The 26196-nt window shown below is 39.8% G+C and overlaps 1 protein-coding gene across 2 annotated transcripts in view; it reads right to left on the reverse strand.

Moving 5' to 3' along the window:
- Positions 1 to 5327: 5327 nt before the first annotated feature.
- Positions 5328 to 26196, reverse strand: part of slco2b1 (solute carrier organic anion transporter family, member 2B1) — a 28861-nt gene continuing 7992 nt past the window's right edge. For both annotated transcript variants that reach the window (XM_041951572.1, XM_041951573.1), the window contains exons 7-15: positions 21216 to 21346; positions 18018 to 18108; positions 17618 to 17782; positions 17340 to 17529; positions 16017 to 16161; positions 13439 to 13599; positions 9572 to 9636; positions 8607 to 8727; positions 5328 to 7476 (exon numbers count right to left, since the gene is read on the reverse strand). In XM_041951572.1, the coding sequence (XP_041807506.1) occupies positions 7281 to 7476; positions 8607 to 8727; positions 9572 to 9636; positions 13439 to 13599; positions 16017 to 16161; positions 17340 to 17529; positions 17618 to 17782; positions 18018 to 18108; positions 21216 to 21346 (1265 nt within the window). In that variant the 3' untranslated portion in view covers positions 5328 to 7280. The remainder of the gene's footprint in view (positions 7477 to 8606; positions 8728 to 9571; positions 9637 to 13438; positions 13600 to 16016; positions 16162 to 17339; positions 17530 to 17617; positions 17783 to 18017; positions 18109 to 21215; positions 21347 to 26196) is intronic.

Consider the following 26196-nt stretch of genomic DNA (forward strand, 5'->3'; position numbering starts at 1 on the left):
GAACGTCTTTTTTGTGTCGTCAGATTTCAGCTGGTTCAGAACACCCCACCAGCTGGGGTCCAAATTCCTCAAATTTGGCACAAACGTTAACTTGGACTCAAGGATGAACTAATTAGAATTTGGTGGTGAAAGGTCACTGTGACCTTACATAACACATGAACACTACACTGGAGAAATTGCTTTCAGCTCCTAAATCGCAGAAACAGAAGGTGTCTCCTTTTCTCTACACAATTTCTACAACTAGTGTAAATGTAGTCATGCAGGACCAATTAGGAGAGATGAGACATTAATTAATGGATTAAATGTTATTGTGTTAATGGACCTTTGACCTTGAGAACCCCTGTAGACAGTAGTGCGTGTTCTGTAAACACTGCGGTTCAGATAATTCAGATTACTTTACTGAAACTTTACTGGGAGCGTCTTTGAACTGAAGTTAATCTGCAGACAGACACTGCTGCTCTGCTCAGCTCCTGATTATTTCTCCACATGTGAAATTCAGATCAGATGACTCCTCTCCCACATTCCGCAAAACACAGGAGAATTTTGGAATGACGTGTTGGCAGAAATGATTTTCCATACTTCTTTAGCCACTGTAACCACATTCTTCTGCACAAAATAAGACATGGACTTAGCTAAAACAATACGAAAATAATGGAACAAGGATTTCAATCAGGAATTATCTGAAAGCATCTAAAGAGTAACGGAGTCAATGTTAATCCATTTGTGTGCGCGCGTGTTTGTGTATGTATTTGTACATGCTACAGAGTGAGGACCAACGTTTTTAACCAACTAAGAAGGACATTTTTGAAAAAGTGAGGACATTTTTGCCAGTTTTCACAAATTCATAGTGCTGTATGAGGGTTAAGACTTGTTTTTAAGGGTTAGAGTTAGGCATTTGGTTGTGATGTTTAAGGTTAGGACAAGTTATCTCAGTAAGGGTCGTCACAAGCATAGAAGTACAAGTAGTGTGTGTGTGTGTGTTTAGTGCACACATGTGGTCTTGATTTTCTTAACAGTCAGAAATTCCTGAGGCTTCTGAAACTCTGCCCAGAAGAAAGTGAGCTGACAGAGGGGGAAAAGGGAGACAAAGAAGAGGAGCTGTACTCTGTAAACTCTAGAAACTAGAAGAACATCCTCTCTGTGTAGTCGGTATTACTCCAGTTCATTATGTCACATCAGTGATTCCCAACCCCTAATACACAAATCTCTTTTCAGGTTCTGGTCCTTTTCCTTGTCTTGAAATCATGTGTAATCTGTACAGACTGCAGGAAAAATTATTAGTGTGAAGAAAGAACAAACTTTATATAGACAGCTGTGATACTGACAGTGGTGGAATGTAACTGTACTTCAACACACTAGAAATTATAGAATCAATAATACAAGAAAATGCAATATAAGCCAAAAATAAAAAGATCAGAAAATAAGTAAAATGACTGACAATGATTTGTTTGAGGACTTGGTAGTATCAGATGACCAGTCCTCACTTGTCATATCATTTATCATGACAAAAACTGCCACATACTTGTCTCACATAGGATGTGTGGTGCATTACTCCATATGATAATTTGCATGAATAATAGATTAGATTTTAATTTAATCTCACACATATTAACACAGAATAAGCAATGAATAGCTAATCTGGCAGCTCTGTTCTGTACAATTTCCAGGTTTTTTAGATATTTTTCAGTAGTACTTGATCAGATGACCAGGGAGTACTTTATAATTCTGCTCCACTACATTTCAGAAATAAATATTTGAGGCTACTTTTTGCCCCACTACATTTATTTTAAAGCTTTAATCGCTTTGCAGAGTCATCATTATAATACAAAATATTATCAAGTTAAATAAATTATGATCTCATATTATAGATTAAGATAAAACTTATTTGATCCTTGGAGGAAAGTTCACAATAAAATTAGCTCCACCTATTTTTACTTAAGTACAGAGCAGTAAGTACAGTACCTGACTACTTCTTCCACTACTGGATAATGAAGCTCAGGTGGTGGAATGTGAAATACAGTTCGAAGGTATTTGTTCTTTACTTGAGTATCTCAATTGTCTGCTCCTTTATATTCCTACTACACAATTCCAGGAGAAATACTGAAACTATACCTACTCTACAAAAATCATGTAATCTTTAATGCAGAGCTAATTATGTGAACTTCATTGCAGAGCACAGGTGCTGAGACAGGGAATAGGTGCAACCAGATATCCATTAACACTCAATATTAACTTGAAGGGCAGCAGAGCCTCTTGGCCAGAAGAGATTTGAGGCTAATCTGTGAGCTGTTGGGGTTAGTCAGGCAAGGGAGAACTGGAAGAACTGGCAAAGGAAGACTGAACAAGGGCAGTCCAGAGCGTCAGGGGTGGTGGTACAAAGAAGCATCCAGGTAGTGCAGGAGTAGGTCAGAGGCAGGAGTTGTACAAGGGAGGCCGCAAGAACAAAGAAACAAGAATTAGGACAATTTAACAGATACAGAAGGCTGGAATAAGACTAACTGTGTATGATATGGCTGCATGGTGGAGTTGAAGACCAGTATTTAAAGCAAAGACTATTAGACTATTAGATGATTAGCAGCTGGCTGCCTGACACCTGAACACCTGATCCCACTACTGCAATCAGAGGGATTGAGAGAGAGAGAGAGAGAGACGCTAGGAAGCTATATACATGATCACTGGTGGAGAAAGTATTCACATTCATTACATAACTAAAATACTAATACCACACTGTAAAAATCCTCCATTATGAGTAAAAGTCCTGCATTGAAGGTAATGAAAGTAAAAGTATGTAAGAATAATCAGGAAATTATACTTAAAGTATTTAAGTACAAAATTCCCGAGTACATTAAAATGATTAAATTAAGAGGAAAAACAAGTAAATCTAGCAGCTGGAACCACGATGTGTTTTTCCACGATGTGTCAATTAACTAATCATTTTCAGCTGTACTTGTATAACCTGCTGGGTAGTTTAATTTATAACAAAACATATTTTGTAAACTCTTCATGTCTTTTGTGTGAAAAAAAATCTTAATTTGTAAAGTAATTAGTGATTAATGTTGTCAGATAAATGTTGTGAAATGAAAAGTCCAATATTTCCAGAAGGAGAAAGTGGCATGAATAGACTGCAGTCAAGTACAGCACTAGAGTAAATGTACTTAGTACATTTGCGCTCAATAAAATTTGAAATGAAGACTTTTATTTCTCATAGAGTGTTTCTATATTGAGGTATTGCTACTGTACATCTATTAAATATTGCTCAGTTTTTTGTACAGCCAACGCACCTCAGTCTTCACCAGAGGGCGACAAACTCTCAGGAAAGCAGCGAGTCTAATTTCTTCAGTCATGAAAACTTGACACAGATCAAATGACAGGTCTGGGTTTGTAGACTCTAGGTCTTCTTATCATTTATATTTCTTTCATTAGTCTTCTTTTTTATACTAATCTTTTAGCACAACATCACTAAGTCTGTGACAAATAAAAGAATCCTTCAAAAGACAAACATCTACAGGAGCAAAACACACTTCCTCTTCCTGGCCCATGTCTTTATGAAGAAACAGGCCCTTAGAATAAAACAGTCTCTCTTTCTGACAACATCTGAAATCACAGTTATTTATAGAAATGATGATAAGTGTCTGTAGGATGATTTGGCTCAAATAAGACATCACAATATGACCTTGACTCGACCCAATGACCTTAAAATGATTCAGTGATTGTTTCCTTTGCTAAATTCTTGATGCCACAATAACACTTGTTGTCATTCCAATACTCAATCCATGAATTTAATCATTCTTAATCATCTGGTGGTAAATTTCATATTACTGCATTGTCCTGCACTACACTGCAAATCATCAAGTTAGCAACCCGTCAACCTGGTTAATCAACCTTCACTTTCACATGGGACATGTAGCCCGGTCTCCTGGTTTAAAGTCCTGTGTTTACCTGTCCAACCACCCACCTCTTCCAAATGGACTTTTCTCACGCTTTATACTACATCATTTGACACGTTGGGAGTGAGAACTAACTGTCTGTAGAAGTCTATCAGTGCTACGTTTAAAAGGGGTGCCCAGTGCCTTAAAAAGTGTCCCCTATGGTAGCCCCACAAAAGGTAAAAGGCCCTGTTTACAGTTAGTGTTTGGTTTGTCTACTCAGGGCTACTGTAGAAACATGGTGTTTTAACATGGCAGACTCCGTGGTAGTCCACAACTGTAACTCTCTCCCATAAGTTGAGGCTGCTGTATAAAGACATAATGAACGGCAATGTAGTAAAACACAGCTGTAGTTACATAAAAGAAAAATTCTAAATATCTACAAATACTGCACACTTACAAATGCTCTTATATGCATTTACAACTACAGTATAGCTGTTATAAAATAGGGATGTCCCGATCAAGGGTTTTTGGTCCAGATCCCAATCCGAGTCCTTTAATATTGGATATCTGCCTGACCCAAGACTTTATTTTTACCTGAATGTTTTCGTAACTAAATCTGACACTTTCTTTTCAGGAGCTTCTTGATCCAAATTTAAGGTCCTGATTCCTTTTGGCATGACTAAGAAATCAGATTACTGCAGAAACACAACTGTAACCTGGTTACTGAAGTGTAATCACGCTGTATGTGCTGTATCAGTGGCCCTCAGCGTTAGGTATGAAAAGAAAGTTGTGTAACGATGCTCACACTCAGACCGAATGAATCTGTAAATGTTTCACATACTTGTCAGATTGACAGACATCACCTCTGAAGCCGAGGAGCAGTTTACATGTTTGAGCCTGCAGCAGAAAACAAGTCCAGGTGTTCGAGCTACAACTGCCACACAGTTGGCATAAACTTTTAAGGCTGCTGCCTGGACCTGTCTTCCTGTGTAGGAATGTTTTACTTGTGCTTATTGGACCAAACAGTTTCAAGCAATAATATTATGACATCCACCAATCAATCAATGCAACTTTTAGTGGCACAGAGCTAAGATTAATTGGTTAGCTTACCAACAACAGCATGGTTTGTCAGTGTGTCTTTGGGTGTTCAAACATGTTTGACACATTTGACACCCAAAGAAAACTACTGGTGGACAAGATAAAGACAGTACCGTTATGCTAGCAGCTCTGTGAGGATCAGTACTTAAACTCAGTGGTGCTCTGAGCTACATGCTAACACTAGCGTGCTAACTGGCTCACAATGACAGAACAAACATGTTGATGTTTAACAGGTGTATGTTCATCATCTTAGTTTAGCATGAACCATGACCACATTAGACTAGAGCCCGATGAAAAGGGTACCCAGAAAAAGATGCTAATATAATTAAGTTGTTTGCTAACTTGAGCCTTACAGAGTAACACACATACAGTTTTTAATTGTTGTTTTTTGCTCATACAAGACATGACTTTCAGTGCTTCAGGGCTGAGCACTTTCTTTGGTACTGACGATGGCTTTTTAGAAAACTGTAATTTCATACAACATCATATTTCATGAAGTTTTAACAAAAAGGTTTTTTTAACTAAACAGTTGAGAGTGTACAAAATAAATGAACAAAAACAACAAGCATTTAACACAGTAGCTTCAACAAAATGTCATTCGATTTAGCGAAAACACAAGGATGTGTCAGGAAAAACATTTTTACAAAACTGAAAAGGTCCAGACTGGTTACATCTGTTGTGTCAGGTGGAGATCCAGGATCATCGAAACTCAGACACTATTGATTTTCATCAAAAAAAGTATAAAAAATATCAACTAGTTAATTTCATGATAAGGAATCAGTTGAAATCTCTTTATACATTTTTTTTGCTTAAAAAAATGTTTGATTCTTATTTTCTAAGTAAAAGCCCTTTTTTAATAAGTGTACAAAATGACATAAATTCAACAATAGCAAAAAGCACTGTCATCACTGCAGAGCAGGTAATGAAACCACACTCAATAGTCAGACTTAAGTACTAACATTCATGTTTGTGGGTTTTCATCATCGAGTTGTCCACTCTGCTAGTAAGAAACCCCCCCCCCCCAAAAAAAAACAGCACAATTTTTTGGCATCTAAATTCATCCAAACAGCCAACATGTTGGGGCTCTGATGCCAGTAGAGTCACTCTTACGATGTCAACACCTTTAGTTTGCTCTTAAATCACACAAAAACATGGATGTGGTGTCTGACATCTCGCGCAGCTTTCCGAAGCTCCGAAGTATGAAGTTTGGGTTAGAACTGGATGCTTTAGTGGGACTTTTTCGCAGCTTATTTTGGGGCATGGTTATGCCTTCATTAGATAGGTGACAGTGGAAAGATGACAGGAAATGACGTGAGAGAGAAATGGAGGACGATGCACAGCAAGGCAGACTCTGGACGGACCACTGCGACCTCTAAAATGGGGGTCACATGGCCGACAAAAAACAGCTCAAGGCATCAGTTATCCAGTTTTCTGTGGCCTTGCTCACTTCGGTTTTGCAGATATGTTGACCTGGTGATGTAGCTAGATGTCAGTAAATGTCTGAAAAGTTTCATGGCAATCCATTCAGTTGTGGTTGTAGTAATGCCGACTGGCATTGATGTCCAGAGCCATGCTCCTAGCATGCTGCTAGCATGGCTGAAATGATTTGAGTAACTGGAATCACCCTCACAGATCCCTGACTTTGTTTCTGTAGGGAAAAGTTGAAAAGTAGAGCTTATTAAATGCCAGCACCAGATGATTGATGTTTGTTTTGGGCTGACTGCATCATATAAACGCAGTCTGTACGTATTTATTATATATGTCACAATATACTGGTAACTTTTACTACACTTTGATTATTGTTAAGATTTTGGCCCAGCAGCAAAGGAAGTAGTCAAAAGTAGCTTTACATTTACCAGCTGCAACATTAAAGTGATTAAAAGTGAACACATTAATGCATCAAAAATTATAATGCCATTCGGCACAATAAGTGCTTTTACTTTCAGTAATTTAAGTACATCTAAATGTACGTCCTTGTGACATTTTCCAGGACTTAAGTAGAATTTTTAATGCTGTATTTGTACACTGTGGTATTTCTACTTTGACTTCAGTAGAAAATTGTACACCACTGGAAATGTTAACAGAGCACGTGCTGAGTGTTGGATGTAAAAATACAAAATCAAAAAGTATCTTGGCCTCGTTTTGCAGGCTGTCGGGTCCTTGACAGGCAGGAGAAACAATCGATGCATACTGAGTAACTCGCAGCTTTGGTAGCAAAGCAGCTTCCAACATCTTAGCAACTGCTTGTGTTCTGTTTCCTCCTCGTTCCGCCTCTCTGTGTCTGTCTGTCCTGAGTCCTCCTGCTGGGTTTCTTCAGGTGTTGATGGCCTTCAGTTCTTTTTCCGCAGATGAAACATTCCCTGGTGTTTTCTGCCCGTTCACCAGCTCGTACCCTCCTTTACTCTCTTGCTGTGGTTCCTGATGTCTGGCCCTCCTGCGCAGGACTACAACCGTCAACAGGAAGCAGAGCAGCCCCCCGCACACAAAGACCACCTGCAGACCCAGAAACCTGCACACACAAACACAAAGGTGCTCATGGACTTCATTGTTTAGGTGTTTTGGAGCAGGACCAGGTTAATGCAGGAGGAAACATTTTTCACAGATGTACCACAAGATCTCCAAGGTTAAACAGCTGCTGCTACACAGGACTTGTGGTGGAAAAAGTGGAAAATTAATGGGAATGAGAAAGTATTTTAAATGTTTTTGGGTTCTTATCATCCAACATTTCTTGACTTCATACATTGGATGCCTATGTCTATCTTTGATAAATGATTAATTTACAACATCATCAATAAACCAAACCAAAAGACAGAAAAAAGGCATTCTTTAAGCAGATGTGTCCTTCCTGATGCACAAATGTAGATTCAAGATTCAAGATTTCTTTATTGTCATTGAGCATGACATGTCAATGAAGTTTGCATTGCAACCCCCATGTTAGAAACAAGATAATAAGAAAGAAAGATTGTAAAATAAAATTAAGATACTAGAATAAAATAAACCAACATGCAATAAAAAATATTCGTAAATGCAATTAAAAATATACCAGAAATGAAAATATACTAAGACAATAAAAATATACTTAACAATAAACAATAAAATATACCAGTGAAATGTACCAATATACTAAAATGTATATAATTTAGTTAAGTGTGTGTGTGTACTTAAACGTTAAGTACACAAAAGGTGCAGGTGGAGGTGGAGGTTAAGGTGTAAAAGTGCAGTGTACAGTGGCTCACTCACAGTCTGTCACTCCAGTGAGGGGCTGCTGGGGGTGATAGCTCTGACAAGTCTGGGGAAGAAGCTATCCTTCAATGTATAAACTAATGTATAAACTAATTTCTGATAGTTGAAAGGTACAAATTTGACCTGTTTTTCTCAGTCATCCAGGTCATGATTATCCATGGAGGGTTAAATCTAGGACAACTGGACTTGGTTATAGAAACTTGGTTATAGAAACTTGAAAACATTTCGCCATTTGGCCTGATGTGACAGCTCCAATAACTGACTCACGTGACAGTGACACACAGCAACTGCTGTGACACAGCCAGGAGCGCTAATGACTCAAGTGTGTGTTGTGTTGTTGTGTTTGTGTGTCCACCTGCAAATGCGTTAATGTGAATCCACCTCAGAGTGACTCACCTATGTCTGAAGCGGTCCAGGTTGTAGTAGAGACAGGAAGTCTGCTTGTTGCACTTCTTGCCCCAAAGGATGCAGGTGGTGTCGATGACACTGCCGTACAAAACCGGGCCGGGCATGAACGCTACACACACAAACACACACACAGAGAGAGATTTGATTGATTGATTAATTTGATGGGTGAAAGGATATTTCTTATAAGCAGTTGACACAATACTTTTTTCCAGTAACTGTATTCACACCCACTAACTGGCAGGTGTAAATGTAGCTTTCTGAGCCAACTGACGGAGCTAATATTAGCATGCTAATATCTGAGCCCGTTTCAAGAAGAGTGGCCAATAAGATTTGAAATTAAATTTTTGAAAAATTAACACAACATACCTCAAATTAGAAAACTTTATACTAATTTGACTAGTTAGTAAATAACATCACATAGCTTAGCATAATCAGATATTTCCCTCTCATTATAAACTGTATGAATACAGCTAAGTCTGAAACACATTTCTCCATCTATGAGGGCAGAAATAAAAACAAACAACTTCATTTATAAAGATTTAACTGTTGCACGTCTAAAATTGTAATTCTTGGAAGTGCTAGCTTGCGATGCCATTGGCAGCTGAACCGTAAAATGACATTTTACACAGTCAGACTTTAAAGTGCAGTATTTCTCTGTGACCTATTTATATTCACGATGATGATGGGTGAAAATGACGATGATGAAGATGGTGGTGATGATGAGATCCCCCCATTAATGTTAAATTTTGGAATATAAACAAAATATCTTAACTGCTGCATTGGTCAACTGAAAGACTGATGGTGGAGGAGACACAGAAGAACCAAGCCAACACATATGAAATCAGTGAATAAATGGCAGGCAGCCTTTAACCACAGGCCTCATGTGCCTTGCTCAAGGTCTGGAGGGAGGTATGTGTGACTCAGTGACTGATGGACTCATCTTGTTTACTCACCAAGCACTCTGAACAGCATGTACTGCACTCCAACTGCAAACGACTTGTCCTCTGTGGGCACCGACCTGCGGCAGAGACACATCACATTCACTATAAAGATGCTGATTGGTTTAGTGTTTATTTTCTGTAGGTGCATGCGCATTCATCCGTGTGGGTTTGGTTCTCTGACATGCCGAAACAGAGCTGAGCAGCAGGAGGAATGTCGATAATTGATGGATGATGACAGCACTGGCAGTTGCCATGTTACAACAAAAGGAGTCATGATTTTGCATTGTATTATAAGTCCCTGTTGTTGTTTTGCTTGCTCTTGTTCAGAGGTTTTCTGGACTCGTCTGGGAGGTGTGGGAGAGCTGTGGGGAGGTGAGCCAGGTATACTGCCTGAAAGGCACAGGTGCATGCAAGTGTTCAACAGGAAGTCAGTTGTTGTAGTTTGGTTATGGTTGGTTGCTTATCAGGAATCAGGACTCAGGAATCGTTTATTGTCATTACACAAGTTTCCAAGTGCAACGAAATTATATTCGGTTACGACCTGTTCCCAGAGGACACAAAGGCACAAAAGACAGTAAAAATATTTAACATGGGAAGACAGGGACAGTAGGACCACGATGCAGCCAGCAGGGTGGTGCTTCACTTACTTAGATGGAAAACAAATGAAAACAGGAGGGGAGGGAGAGGAGAAAGCAACATTTAAGACATTATAACAAGACTCTAACACCTGCACATGTGGGTGGGGGAAGGAAGTGGGGGGGTCACAGCGCAGTCGCCCGGGGGCCTACTAGGCCACACGGGGGAAGGAGGGGGTGAGGGGCCAAAGAAGGCATTGAGTTAAGGGTGAGGGTGAATGTCCCAGAAGGAGGTGGAAACATCCAGGAGAGTGGAGAGATAAGCAACATCAACATCATCAGCAGTCAAAGCTGCAGCTGTGGCTGTGACACGCAGCTCACGGTGGATTTTAGCGACATGAAAACACTGAGCGCCCCAATTCCATTAAAAAATCTCAGCACATCTCAGAGTCACAGCAAAGTCAAATCTGAACACACGGACATGACACAAACATATTTTTAGACTGAGCATGATTTACACTTCCAGGGGATGCCAATATCCTCATCTCTGAAGTCCATCATCACAAATAAGTATCCATAAATCATCTCACAAATTCTAGGAAAAAAAAGATGCTCCTTGTAATTGCAAAACATTGAGCTTTTCTCCATTCATAGTTGTCTGTACAGCTATAAATGCACTGCAAACAGGAACTGTGAACAGCGAATTCTGCTGTGCACAGTTCCTCGAGCCACTATTGTAATCTCTCGTGTTTTTTCTTCTTCTTTTTTTTTTATATTCTGCCAGAATTTCGGCGCGTAACTAGTCCCGCAGCTTTGAGAAAACCCTTGCAAACTATATATTAAAACGTGCAGCTTGATCGGGAATGGTGTGCTATGTACGTATGAGAGGATTCGTTAATAATTCGCAAAATAATTCGCAAAAAATTGTAAAAATTTCCCATAAGAAATGAATGGAAAATTTCCTCAAATTTCAGCCTTTTTCAAGTCTCCGCTGCCTCATTATACTTTCTCCTAGAGACTTCATTCAGGAAGTGGTATAGATCACTGTTTCTCAAGCCTGGTCCTGCAGTACCACTGCCCTGCATGTTTTAGATGTTTCTGTGCTCCAGCACACCTGATGAATTGCTGAATGAATGAATGGCTCGTTATCAGGCCTCAGCAGAGCCCAGTAACGAGCTGAGCATTTGAATCAGGTGTGTTGGAGCTCCAGGACCAGGACTGAGAAACACTGGTATAGATAACACCAGCAGCCCCCTCATGCCACTGTCAAAATTTGGGCGGCACCGGAATTGTTTAGTTATTTTTATTCCTTGTTAATCTGTTTCTATTTTAGTCAATTAATAGTTTATTTTATATAAAAAATAGTTAGGTGGATTTTGAATCAACACAGCTCACCATCTTTGGATGTGAAAACCCTCAGTTAAACCTTAAAGCTCATAGTCATCGTCTCATTTCAAACAAACAAACAAAACATTAAGTGGCAACAGGGTAACTGACAGTTTGGGGACATAAATGATCTGGCAGCTGGCAGGTAAATACAGCAGGGGCGTCAAATACAGAACAGGTGAGACAACAGCAGAGGATCAGATGACTGGCAGGCGGACTGGCATTTCAAATTTACCCCTCAGGCTGAGAGCTGAAATAGAATATGAATCTGGAGTGAGGAAAAACAAAACAAAAGAAAAGACTCTCCTCTTGTCCTTGTAACAAGTTAGACTGCCTTACCTTAAAGCAAAAGGAAAATTCCAAAACAATCCCCTTTTGGACAACCCTCCTCCCCTAATTTTCATACAATGCCAAATGGAGCAAGAGCTCTTTCACCACCATCTGGATTTTATTTTAATGCTTTGAAGCTGTGAGCAGCCCCTCCATTGTACTTCCAAAACCACATTTCCCCTGAGAAGCTGGTTTACAGCTCAACTCTGAGGAGGGAAAGGAGATGATGTAGGAGCCACTGTGACCACCAGGGTTCAATATTTATCGATTTACAAACACTCAGACTCACTGTTGGTCATAATACTACGGTGGCCCTGCTAATGCACTACAACTTTACCAGCTTGACAACACCTGTGCAACACTTGGAAGAGAGGTGTTAAAATAGAAATACAGAAATGTGCCGCAAAAGCTTGATTCAGATATTATGTCAAACATTTGCTGTTAGCCTGCTGCTAATTACTAGAGCCCTATTTACCCTGGGCCAATATTACCAGGGGACCTCATTACTTCCTCATTTGTGTTTTGTGCGTTGCAATCATGCGGAATAAGCAGAGTCTGTATTTTTGTGGAATTTACTGACATGATCCCTGAATATGATGTCGAGGCTCTGCGTAACATCCGCATTTCAGATGTGCAGCATATACTCTTCAGCAGCCACATTAAAAGTATAATTTTAAGAGTTGTTTTGTCCACTTTCTGCAAGTGTTCCAAGCATGAATGCACATTTGCAGCTCATTTAAGTGAAGTAACAGATGCTTTGTGTCTGCACTTGATCTTTTGCTGCTCTTAACCTTCACTGTCCTCACTCATTTTAAGCATCAACATAGCCGATGTCACAGCACAGCCGTTAACTGCTGTTCTTTGTGTGTGTTACCTTAAGCTGCAGTCCGTTGAGCTCTCAGGGCCACAGTATAATGGTGATAAACGGCAGGACACATTTCACATGCATTTCTGCACACTGATTATAAAACCTGATCTTTTTGTTTGTGTTTTGGCTCCATGGAAACTTCTCGCTTCTCACAAACGGAGTTCAGCTTTTGGTGATGCACCCCCACTAAAGCCCCTCCTCAATGCGTGATTACAGTAATTATGTCATCTCACACCGTGACAGACAGACCAATAAAATGTTGGTCTCAGTCTGTGTTAGACTACATCACCAGCTGATGGAGGTCTACAGGTTCATTGGACTTCATTGGTGTGTGCCTTTCTAAATCATATCCAATCAACTGAATTTGCCACAGGTGGACTCCACTCACTTTGAGATATCTCTGTGGAATCAAAACGACTGAATAAACAAGAGGGTGTTCATGAGGAGTAAATCACTCAGTAACTGAGGAGGCTGATGTTCTCCATGTTGTACGGCTAACTCTAACCTTTTGGTGACATTTAAAGAAAAACGGTTGGATAATATTAGATTATTAAAAGGTCATAAGAGGAAGTATAGGTCTTTGACCACTTTCTGAAGCCACTGCATGTACATGTGAATGTGTTATCTGCTGTATGATTATTTCCTGCTGTCAGAACTTTGACTGTGTTTGGCATCCAAAGCTCTTGACCGTATTTTGTTCTCATTTCCATGCTTTCATACCGGAGTATCATGATGTAGGAGGGGGTCTGGGAGAAGGAGGCGACGAAGCCGGTGACACCGATAAGGACCATGAAGGGGAGGAGGAGGTGCGAGCATCCGCTGCCACATGTCCCAGGAGAGGCAAAGCCGAGACCGCCGACACACCGGCACTCAGTGTAGTTCTACACAAACAAACACACTTATTAATTATATTTTCACCTGATTAATCACAAGGCTTTATGCATGTACTAGATCTTAATTAACCCATGAATTAATTAGTCTGCCAGCAGAAAAAAAAAATCTGCAACTATTTTGATAACTGATTAATTGCTTCATCAATCCTCATTTGTTTTGTGTTTTCAGGTTCTGAAATGTGAGGATTTGAAGCTTTAGTCATATATATGATGTTGTCCAGACAAAAACAAGCAATCAGAATAAATCACGTGAGGTTCAGAGAGATTATGATGGGCAATTTTCATTATTTTCTGACAATGACTGATCATTTTATCAAGAAAGTAGTCAGGAGATTAATCGATAATGAAAATAATTGTTGGAGCAGAGAGATCATTTCATTTCAACAGTTAAATTCAGAGGAATACAGGAGGAAGGTTCGGTTTGAACACACCTTCAGGGTGTGTTGGATAAGTTTAGTTGGTGTTTGTGTAATTTAAAGTAGGAGAGTGTTTTGTGGTTTTGCCATTTGCTGTAGATATTCTTTTTTGTGCAATACTTTTTCATTACCACTGTTTACTATTTTGCTATTTTATTATTATGTATATAATCTTTTTAATGCTCGATATTTTGATATTTTATTATGTATAGTTTGCTCTATCTATCTATCTATCTATCTATCTATCTATCTATCTATCTATCTATCTATCTATCTATCTTGTTCATTTTCTTTTTAAAAATAAATATTCCTTTCCTTTCTGGGAAAAAATGTGAATGTTGGTGAAGCGATGAACCTCTTTACAGGAATTCTATGTAAACTGCATCTCATGCTACCGTTTGTGGGTGAGGAGTATATAATTAGTCACCTCTTGGATATATTTGCTTTTCCTTATCACAGTTTCCTGTCAGTTTCCTTGAAACCGATATAGAGGGACTGGGTGTCATTTACAGGGAACATGCTGGAGGAGAGAGTGAAAGTAAACTCAGTAAGACGTCATCCAGTTGAGTAAACGTTTTCTTGTGAAAAACCTGTCTTCTGGCTAAACAACACACTGGTCTCTTTCCAGATTGATCATAAACTGCTCCTTCACTTAACCAGTGAGTTTTTAGATGAATCAAACAAATTCCTCTGGAGCTGCTGCAAACATCTGGACACGATGTCCCAGTTTGTACTTTCATTTTCATGTTTAAAAATGTAGAATTACTGCCAATATGAAAAAACAAAGCTATTGACATGATTTAATTTTTAAAAAATTAATGATTTAAAAAATTTCAGCCAGGGTTGCCATGTCCGCCCTGTTGCCTACAAGTACAAGTGTGATGGAGTCAACACTAGAGCCCAGAAAAGTTCACTACTTTCTGTAAGATTTCACTGGATTTTGTATTCTTGCTTCCCAGAGGGTGAATCCTCATGATTTAGGGGCCCCTAATCTTTCGCGTAGTGCCACCACCAAACCACATTTCCACATGTGCAAAAGACGTATCAAAACCTGCAGACTGTTATGAAAGCACATTCCTGGTTCCCAGTGAGATTCTAAAGTAACAGTAAAACAAACCAACAAACCATCTATCTATCTATCTATCTATCTATCTATCTATCTATCTATCTATCTATCTATCTGTCTGTCTGTCTGTCTGTCTGTCTAGTTAAGTGTTTGAAATAGCTGTTCTGTGAACTTCACCCCAGCTTTCAGCAGCTTTCAATCCCTCGACCACCTGAGGGTTAATCAGAGAGCTTTGTTTGGCTTCTACGCTGGATTCACGGTGCATGTTAATGCTGTCTCTTGTAACTTAAGACCACTTCCATAGAAATAGGTGTTGAGAGACTAAAAAGGAAAGCAAGCAAAATCAAAATCGGGATTTGATCGTGGGACAAACATTGAGGTCAAGAGAGAAAATAGATCAGAGTTTATGTCTATAAAAGGAAGTTTTCTCTGACGCCACTGATGCTAAGTGCCTGCCCATGGGGGAATTGCTGGTTCGCTGCAGATTAAAGACCTGCTATATATGGAAAGAGTCCTGAAACAACTTCTATTAAGATTTACGCTGTATAAATAAAACTGAATTGAATTGAATATCTGACAGAACCAAAGCAGAGGCCAGGATTGGCACAGCTTTTGCTGCCTACAGCTCTGAATTAAATAAAGGAGTATTCATAAAAAGACGAGATGTGACGTCATCCACTTTAACAAGAAGCATGAGCAGAAAGAGGGTAAATGGGAGTTGGCAGCACACAAATACAGAGCTGACTGGTTCTGTGTTACAACACACTCGAATAGTTTTAATTCAAAGCATTAGTTTAAAAGTGAATCTGACTTTTTGGACAAAAAATTATTTTTTACTGATTTCTGTATTAGCCAGAATGTGTGATAACGAGAAGTGAAAATGTGCATGACAACTTTAAAGTAGAATGAAAAACAGTTCTTACTGTGGCTTTGTTATTGGTATCTGTCTGCATGCCGATACATCCGGCATGGCAGGGGGACCTGAACTCCACACCATCTGAACCACACACTGGGTTAAATGCCTCCCGGGGACAGTGACAGCTAGTGCTGCATGACAACGCATCAGAGCTGAAAACACACACATTAAAAAATAGTTTTAAAGACATATAATTACAAAAACTTTCAAAGCAGGAAAAGACTTCTAACAGCTCTAAAATGTGAGACCACATGTGTGTTGAAACAATGTAAATTAGTCGTCTTATTTTGGTGAAATTAGTTCCCTGTTAGAGATTAAATTAGTTCCCTGTCTGTAATGAAATTACTTCCCAGTTAGTGGTGAAATCTGTTCCCTGTAAGTGGTGAAATAAGTTTCCATTTAATGATGAAATTAGTTCCCTGTTGGTGGTGAAATTTGTTTCCTGTTAGTGGTGTAATTAGATCCCTGTTGGTGATGAAATTACTTCCTAGTAAGTGGTGAAGTTTGTTCCCTGTTAGTGGTGAAATTAGTTCCCAGTTAGTGGTGAAATTTGTTTCCTGTTGGTGGTGAAGCTAGGAGCCTGTTGCTGGTGAAATTAGTTCTCTGTTGGTGATGAAATTACTTCCAAGTTAGTGGTGAAACTTGTTTCCAGTTAGAGATGAGATTAGGTTCCTGTTAGTGGTGAAATTTGTTTCCTGTTGGTGGTGAAGGTAGGAGCCTGTTGCTGGTGTAATTAGCTCTCTGTTGGTGATGAAATTACTTCCTAGTAAGTGGTGAAGTTTGTTCCCTGTTAGTGGTGAAATTTGTTTCCAGTTAGTGATGAAATTTGTTTCCTGTTGGTGGTGAAATTTGTTTCCTGTTGGTGGTAAAATTAGTTTCCTGATAGTAGTGAAATTAGATCCCTGTTGGTGATGAAATTACTTCCCAGTTAGTGGTGAAACTTGTTTCCAGTTAGAGATGAGATTAGTTCCCAGTTAATGGTGTAATTACTTCTCTGTTGGTGATGAAGTTACTTCCCAGTTAGTGGTGAAATTTGTCTCCAGTTAGAGATGAAATTAGTTCCCAGTTAGTGGTGAAATTTGTTTCCTGTTGCTGGTGAAATTAGTTCTCTGTTGGTGATGAAATTACTTCCAAGTTAGTGGTGAAACTTGTTTCCAGTTAGTGATGAAATTAGTTCCCAGTTAGTGGTGAAATTTGTTTCCTGTTGGTGGTGAAATTTGTTTCCTGTTGGTGGTGAAATTTGTTTCCTGTTGGTGGTGAAATTAGTCCCCAGTTACCGGTGAAATTTGTGTCCTGTGTACTTGATCAGGTGAACTGTGGGTGTAGCTACCTGTGAGGGAAGACTCCGGCAACCTTCTGGGTGGGGCAGCCAATGAGCAACAGCGGTGTAGCGGAGAACATGCAGAGAAGGATGGCAGTGGTGCACAACTTGCTGGCACCGCTGACCGAAAGATTCAACTTCCTCATCAGAGCTCCACCCAGGACGGTGCCCAGCACTGCCAGAGGGATACAAACTCCCCCTGAAAAAGGATAATCAAGAAGACAAAAATGTCAATTGAATCTGTTTATGTTATGTTATGAACTCCACCGTCCTGTGTGCACTCTTACCTATCATCATGGAGGAAAAGGAGACAGTCTGGCTGAACTGTCTCTCAATGAACTTGGCCATAAAAGTGGCGAGGCCGGCCAGCAGCGCCGCCAGATTGACCTGGGCCAGAACCACCAGCAGATAGATGGGGCTCCGCAGCGTTCGCAGAGCGATACGAGGAAAACCTAAGGAACAGTGATGGACAGGAAGGCAGATGAGCTCTGATGGATGGAAACTTTTACCCTCAAAGGGTCAGTATCCAGCATTTGTAAATCCCACCACAATACTGGGGCTTTTCAATTCCCAACAGATGATGAAACTGATAAAAACCAGAGTGACCCCTGTTCATTGTCAATGCCCTCTAGTTGCCTCAGCTGCAGCCTCCTCAGACAGGAAACAGACGAGGAAAGGAAGACTTACTTTTGAGGAACTGAAGGAGTGAAAGTTCCTGGAACGGGTCTGCCTGTTGCTGCTTACAGTCCGGTCTGGACTCGACATCATCAGTGCCATCCTGGACAAATATGGAAGCAGAACATCACATGTTGGACTTGTTTCCTCACTGCAGGTTTCAAAACAGTCTGCAGTCGCTGCTACTTTGAGGGGCCCTGAATGCCGGAAAGGTTTACATCCGCAGCTTTGCAAGAAGCTTTCGATAAACGTGTCCTTTGAACGCCATGTGATGTGGGTGCTTGTGTTGTTAACTGTTGTAACCGCAGACACTGCAACTCATTTGTAGGAAAAGCATATTACTCATGGAATAAGGATTTATTTAGTCTAAAACACTGAAGCCGGTTTTATTTACATTTTAAAGTTGACTTAGGATATGAGATAACAATGATCACAGCTAGATAACGTGAACTGTTTATCAGATGGTCAGAGGTCTCAACATGGTGGTCTGCGTGACAAAATATCACCAAGCTTTCTTTTTGTAGATTTTAGCCTCTGATAGATGGTCATCAACATATTTAGACGAACCCAGGAGCCAAGCCTGGAGGTGAAACTCTTGATTTACCCCTTCGTCTGCGTTCCAGCCCAGAAGGCTGGCTGTGGCGGTAAATAGTTTTCTGAGCAGCGTGTTTGGGCCCATCCTTATGGCCACTGTACAGCTTCGGCAAAGCTGGGGGAGACATCTCCACTGCAAATAAATGCAGTTCTGCGTTCAAAATCTTGCGTAATCTTGGTGAAGGTGAATTTTATTTTTATATACTACAGGGTATCTTAATCCAAAATAATACAATATAATTTATTATTAGATTTATGCTTTGCATTAATCTGCAAAGGAACTAGTTACCAATGTTATGTGTATGTATGAATGTAATGAAGTAAAGTACGATATTTTCCTCTAGTGCCGTAGAAGTAGCATAAAAAGGAAATGCTCAAGTAAATAAAGAAATACTCAATATTGTATTTAAGTACAGTACTTGAGTAAATGTACTTACTTACCTTCCACCACTTTTGAGGTCTCCAGGACCCCAAACACAAGGCTGATCTACACAACGCACAACTATGATCACTGTGTGAACAAGCTGCTTTGGATATTGTCTTTCTCCGTCTTGAGAAAAAGCATGCTGGGTACTGTCAGTGCTCATGGAGGCTGATGGTTAATGTTCTTTAATGCTAGTGATATTGCACTAAGCCGATCAGCTCTGCTGTGAAATCGGTTTCAGTTTGTGGAGGAGTGTTGGCTCCATTTCAAAAGACTTCAACTGCAAAACATTTCCTCAAAAAAAAAAAAAAAAAAATGAGGCAGTGCCAGCAGGTTGCTCAACACAGCATTCTATCTGATATGAGCTGAGAAAAAACAAACACAGAGCAGCCAAAGTAATGAGCAGAGTCCACAGTTTTATTTAACTGCTGAGTGAAGCCGAACCTCAGTGATACTTTAAAGTTAAGATCATGCCATGAGAGGGTTTTACTTAATATTTTCAGTAACGATGCACAGACTGAAACGTACCTAAAGACTTTCGGAATATGAAAGCGAGAAATCCACATTCAGCCCTCTGGGGCAACAGATGGAAGAAACATGTTTAATGTGTGATCTGCAAATCTGAACATTGGTTTAACCTGTAGCAGCTGTAAGACTGGACAGTTAAGATTCAGAAACACAAAAATGTAAACCTGTAGAGAATACAATCACAAATACTGTTTTTGAGTGTGTTGTCTGAAGATCACAACTTATTTACAACAGTGTATAGAGATATAGAGATGTGTGTGTCTCTGGAGCTCATGGAACCATAGTTACACAACTCTCAGTGTTTGTGCTCTCTTAGTTTTGTCTGGTGCTTAAAAAAGTAAACAAACAAATACTTTGTTCTGAATCTTTTCTAATCTCATCTGCAGAGGTCTGAACTTTGGTAAACCAGGACAACCCAACACTCAAACTGCACTGGATAAAATCTTTAGTGCTAAGTGATGGCGTCCTTCATGTGAAAGGAAAACCCTGGGTCAAGTATCTGGTGTTTAATAATGAAAGTGCTGAAGTTTGGCTGCAGTCTGCTGTGTTGGGAGTCACTTGAGATGGACTCTTGTTGAGCAATCGTTACATAAATCACCTCATTATTTTGAAATTTCTTTTCCTTTTTTTGGGGGGGGGGGCAGAGCCAAAACACACTGAAGCAGATTCCTGTTAGAGCTTGTTGAGGTGATGGGGATTCAGTTTATGAGCACTTTTTATATTTTTAATCCTTTCAATCTAAAATAATCATTGCTAATTTTATTATGCAGGCCTTGTCTTGTTTCTACGCATTTCAACGACATTTGAACAATTCATTAATATAGTCTAAGGTCCCGTGGTGTATAATGTTCTTCTTTAAACCTGCATATCATGAGCTTTCGAACAGATTTCATGGACTTGTTTTCAAACAGTTATTTATTAGCTAAACCAGCAGATACAGTCATCCACCGAGGTTGTGCTTGTGTCCACCTGAATGTTGAATTTTAAGTCCAGTATTCCCTTGTTTTTCAGTCTCCACCAGCTCCTGAGGGAAATATCTGGCTCTTCGGCTGCTAAATGCTTCACCTGCTGTTTGCTGCTGACAGGTTCTGTTTGGTGGGTTTGCCAGAGCTTATTTGATGAAAACAGTTGAGACTGAACCATACAGGAAATGTGCCACAGAGCAGATAAAAGAGGCTAAAGCCCTGCAGAGTTGGAGACAATTTTCTGTGGGTTTTGTCACTATGAACGACACCTTTTATGACAAGCTGTCATTTTGATCATTGCTAATACATATATATATATTTGATTTTAGTTTTTTTTTTTAAGTTTTTAACAGTTGATTTATTTCTGCTGCTGCACTTTTAAGAATTTCTCCTTTTGGGGATCAGTAAAATGTCTCATCATATGTATCCCATGTTTCTCTGACACTTGCACGTGTATTTTGATGCAAATTAAAATTGAATGCTAACATTTTCTGTGATAAAAACAAAGAGAATCGTGCTGGTGCTATGTGTGCTGGCTGCTTCTACCTTGAAATTTTCCATTCTTAAAATGTTAAATGTTAAATTTTTTTGTTATTGCATTTTAAAAGTTAGACTCAAAAGGGGCAAAGCGTGAATGAGACATGGCTGCAGAGTATAAAGGCTGCAAGCTTCACTTCAGGCAGGACTGTTTCTGCTCACCTCTTTGGGCATGTTTCGTGGAAAGAAGAGGTAAGGCAGCGCAGTGAGGAAGAGGAGGCAGGACGCCACCAAGAAGCCGAGCCACCAGGCTCCCACCCAGCGCAGGTCCTTGTGGTCCAAAATGATCTGGTCTGGAAAAAGGAGAGAGTACAAATCAGTCATGCAACACAGGCCAAACTGTTTTTGCCACAGGGCCGACAAAAAGGTTTCTCTTTTCACATTGTCTATGAATCATTAATTAAACTTGTACATCGCTTATGCATGAATTTATATTCAACAAAATAAGAAAACATGTCACCAAAGCGGCCTCGAGGGGGATGACAGCTGTGGTCTCACTGCTGTAGACCAGCTGACCCCGCACACAGCTATCGGACACTGTGAAGGAGTTAAATATCACTTCCCGTGTCGTCTATGTGGCACTAGAGAACATTTTTACAGCCTTTTCTCTGAAAACAAAGCTATTAAAGTGGTGACAGTGAACCAAACAGTAAAGTTGTGGCCCAACAAATAAACAATGAGCTGAAACTCACGTTAAAGCTCAGTAAGCCGAGGGGAAGGGGAATATTTTGGGGGTTTTTATAAACAGTTGATATGGTGAACCAACATATTCTGTCCTGACACGCCAAACACCACCAGCTAATGACAAGTCTTAGATAAGATGTTTCTGTAGGTTTGACATTTGTCTCCAGAGTTTAGAGCTAACATCACTCCTGTCCTCTGGAGTGGTCGCTCAGTTTCAGAATAACTCAAGATGGGTTTTATTTATTTTTTGCATTCTTTCATGGATTTGTTCTCAAGGACAGTTTGTTACTGGCATGCTGCCATAATTTGTTCTGCCAGAATCCTCAGATCAAAAGATTTTCTTCCCGTAATTATTCGCCCAACGACAGCGACAACTCTCATAACTATCACCACAGACTCTGTTAATACTTATTGATTTTGTTTTCGACCATTTTGTTTAGATTGATTTACATTGTCTTATTTCCCAGATCTTTCTCAAATCTATAAATATCTCCCCTGCTTCCTTTTGTCTGACTTTGTAACTTATACAAAAAAAGCTTGATTATTGATTAATCGTTAAACTCCAAACCTTTAAACTGTTGGCGTGGCAAAACAACATTAATTTGATGTTTCTTCCTCTGATGGAGCTGAAAATCCATTTTTTTAACTTTCTGTTTCAATTATGTCCTCACTGATCTATCTGATCCTACAATCCAGCTGTTTTCATTGGTGAATCTTTGTGTTTCTGATGTCATAACAACAACAGCAGCATGGAAAAGTGATATTTGGGGTTTCTTGACACGGCTTCCACTGAATTACTGTTTGCCTTGGATAGCAGGTAGCATTCATATACCTCCAGCCAATGCTGCTGCCATCAACAATGACGGCAGCAGCACAAATGTTTCAATGGAAACAGCTGGACAAGAGAACACAGAGTCAAAAGAGACAAAGCAGACTGGTAACCTGTGTAAATTCATTGTAAATCCAACCACACTGCTGACCAGATGATGCAGCTGATTGAGAACAAAATTGAGAAAATTCTCACAGTTTGAAAATGTGTATGACTTGAAAAATGTCTTACAATGAATCCATTGTCAAAATATTCTCTTTTTTTCAATTGACCAGACAATCAAGTAATTATATCACCTCTGATTTAACTGTTGTTTTTATTTTTGTTTGATTCTGCTCAGTATGAAGATGTTGCTCTCTTCTCTGAACATGTTTTGGTTCCTGTCGGTTGTTTGGGTCTTGCCAAATTGGACTTCGGCAAAACCTGCCATCAGCCAGTAACAACATCCTAACTGATCATTAGTCAGTAACATCAACAGGAATAAATGACAGGCTTAGAGGTGAAATACTGGTTTATATCCAGAACAAAGACCAGCTGAGTCACCCGATGATCCCTCGATCCCTTACGAACACCAAAGTGCACACATACACACAAACACAAACATTTTTGCTTTTATACTTGTGGGGACTCTTACTGGTATATGCATTACAAGGACATTATGCTAACTTGAAAACAGTCCTCACTTTCCAGGTCGAGGTGCAGATTCTCAAAATGCTTCTCACAAAGATAGATGTACAAACGCACAAAATATCTTGCATATACAAACACAACCTCCTACATATACATATGATGCATGTCCGTATGAAGTCATGCAAACTCTTCTCTGCGCACACAACATTATGTACAGACACACAAATGCTGACTTACACAATCACCTCTGTCCTCTTTTCACACACTCTCAATGACATAAGGAAATGGGTTTTTGTTTAAACAAGCCTCAAAAGAAAGTCAAGCTCCATTAATCTCAGAAGCATCACATAACCAGAGCGTTTGAGTTTCAGTGAACATCAACAAACTCTCACTCTGTCGAGTCCTGGAGTGAATCCCAGAATATGAGCCGAGGTGGAGGGAGCGAAAAGATGGATGCTGATAGTCGGTAGTAAATACATTAGTCTGATTTTTACTTCGGTTGAATCTGTTGGTTAAGTTAAAGTTTTTTCTCAGAAGCCCCGACTTCTCAGGTTAGCCTCTGTTCCATTAGCTTCTGTTGTTCTTATACAGGGCTTCACTCAATTTTTTTTCTGAAAAGCTGAAACACATTATTGAGGTTTTCCATCGTACAATAGATACATTTCAACTGCTGAACTGGGCATCATCATCTGAACGCCTCACCAGTTTCACAAAGACACAGAGCTGTGATCAGATTGTTAGCATTCAGCTCCAGATCCTGCTGCTTTTACAAAGCATCTGTGGCTAAAATAATCATCTTCTGTCTTTGATAAAAAGCTAAGGTGCTCAACATACTGGCTTCCAGAAAGTGGGTTTAGACTATGTACAATAGATCAGAGCAAAAGCTACCAACCGACCAGTCAGTTTATTTAAACACGTCATCCAGGGTGGTGTGACTCAGAGCAAGTGAATGGAACACATTGTGCCTTTACGTGTCGTTGTTTTTACCAGGTTTGTTCAGCAAGTCCTGGTCCCACCAGACCAGGTCGGTGGGTGTTCAAAACCAGCTTCAAGTTAAAACAATCCAAAGGGCTGCACTGGTGCACGAGCGTTGCTTCAGGTAACAGTGAGACAATGAAATATAATTCAGGAAGTTCAGTTTGAGCAACTGATTCATGAATTTGAAGGTTAGTAAGAAGCCACGGGTTTTTGTTACTTCGAGACAGAGTCTGATATCAGTGGCAAGTTATCACAAAGGCAATCATTTTATCTTTTGTTGAAATCTACGGAAGAAATATTTTCCATGATAATCATGTTACAAAGTAAACTACCTGTAAAGTCTTGATTGGCCAACACAGCACGTTAACAGATAAGGTTGGCCTGCTGAATTTTTACCAGATAAGCCTTTTTTTTCTCTTTCCAGATCTGCATTGTTGGACTTATAAATTAAAATTTTGATTTGAAAAGAAAAATGTGTTATTTGTAGTTTCAAGAGTTGCGTATATTACTTTTGTTGTTGTTTTCTTGTATAGCTAATTGTATTGTATTGTTGTATACAGTAACTCATTTCTAAAGATTCGGTCAGTGTCCAATCTGTTGTTTCAAATTGGTACCTTGTTGAAGACTCGTCACTCAGTGTGAACACCCTGAGGGTCGAGTGCTGCTGCAGCACGTCTGTTTCCCACATGAACAAAAGGAGGTCAGGCAGGGTGTGAAGTAACTGTTTGATTTAAGGAAACCTGTTAAACAAACACAGCGGCCTCTGAACCGAAGTGACTCAGTGCTGAACTTCCAAATAAAACCTCACAGTTGCTTGAAGGAATGAGGTCAATGTTCTGCCATCATACAGTTCTCTGCTGTTTAATGGCTCAGGTATTTACCTGGTTGTTTGTTGACTAAACTAAAATCTCAGACTGGGCTGGGTTTACATGTGAATGCACTAGATATGTTTCTAGCTTTCATCACTTTAGCATATCTTCCCTCCTTTTTAACCCATTTATATTGTTTGCTTTTTCTTGGCTTCTGTTCGGCAGCGCAGCGCAGTGAGGATACAGATGTTTCGTTTCAGGAGACACCTTCGCTTATACACCACATAACTGTAAAGTAACACTGGACTTCACAATCTAAGAAAGTCAACACTTCTGTCCATGTTCTCACACTCCCTCTCGCCCACATGCTCTCTCTCTCTCTGTGTCTGGTGTGGGTCTGGATCACACATTTTCTTTCTCACGCACATTTTCTCAATTGGTGGTTTTTATAAAGCCTGGTTTCAGGGGTGCTGCAGCCTCCTCAGCACCCTTATTTCCCGCTTCTATGGCTTTGAGTAAAATGTGCATGTCCTTGCATTTACACCTGAGTGATGTCTCCTCATGTTTTTCATCAATTTATTATGAAAGCAACAGGAACAGACTATTTTTATGAGTTTCTTAAGTTTCTTAAACTTTTCTCCTGGAGAGCATACCACTGAATGCTTTCACTTTCACTGTACATGACTCTGTTACCACTTGGCAGCTATTTGGTGGCCCCAAGCCTCGGGCTGCCGTTGGGTATTTGTTCTAGCGCCGACACTCAGTGTGACTCAGTGACATTTTGACATCAAGGCAAGACAATCACAGGCGTCCTGGTTTATGCTGGCTTACTTTCAATGTTTATTGTGTCAAATTGAGCCATCATTAATGTTATTACTCACACCTTTTATGTACCAAGTCAAATGACTGCTGTGAAAAAGCGGAGATGAGATCACTTGAGTATCGCTGCCCGTCTTGAATATGGATTCTTACAGTCTGACAGTCCGGGGACGTCCCATAGGTTGATGCCCTCCTCTATGAAACACTTGTTGAAGAGAACTGCAGCCAAAATCAAAGCAGTGGCTGACAGCAGGTCTAATTATTCAGGGAGACGTTCAGAAAATTGCCAGATGTGCACTGGATAGTTCTGGCGTTCACATCGTCCATTAATTCCTGATAATGGACACCTTGTTGGACATTATCCCTTACATCACACAGACACATCCTTTAAAAC

This window comes from Chelmon rostratus, chromosome 14, assembly GCF_017976325.1.
Source record: "Chelmon rostratus isolate fCheRos1 chromosome 14, fCheRos1.pri, whole genome shotgun sequence".
Classification (NCBI taxonomy): domain Eukaryota; kingdom Metazoa; phylum Chordata; class Actinopteri; order Chaetodontiformes; family Chaetodontidae; genus Chelmon; species Chelmon rostratus.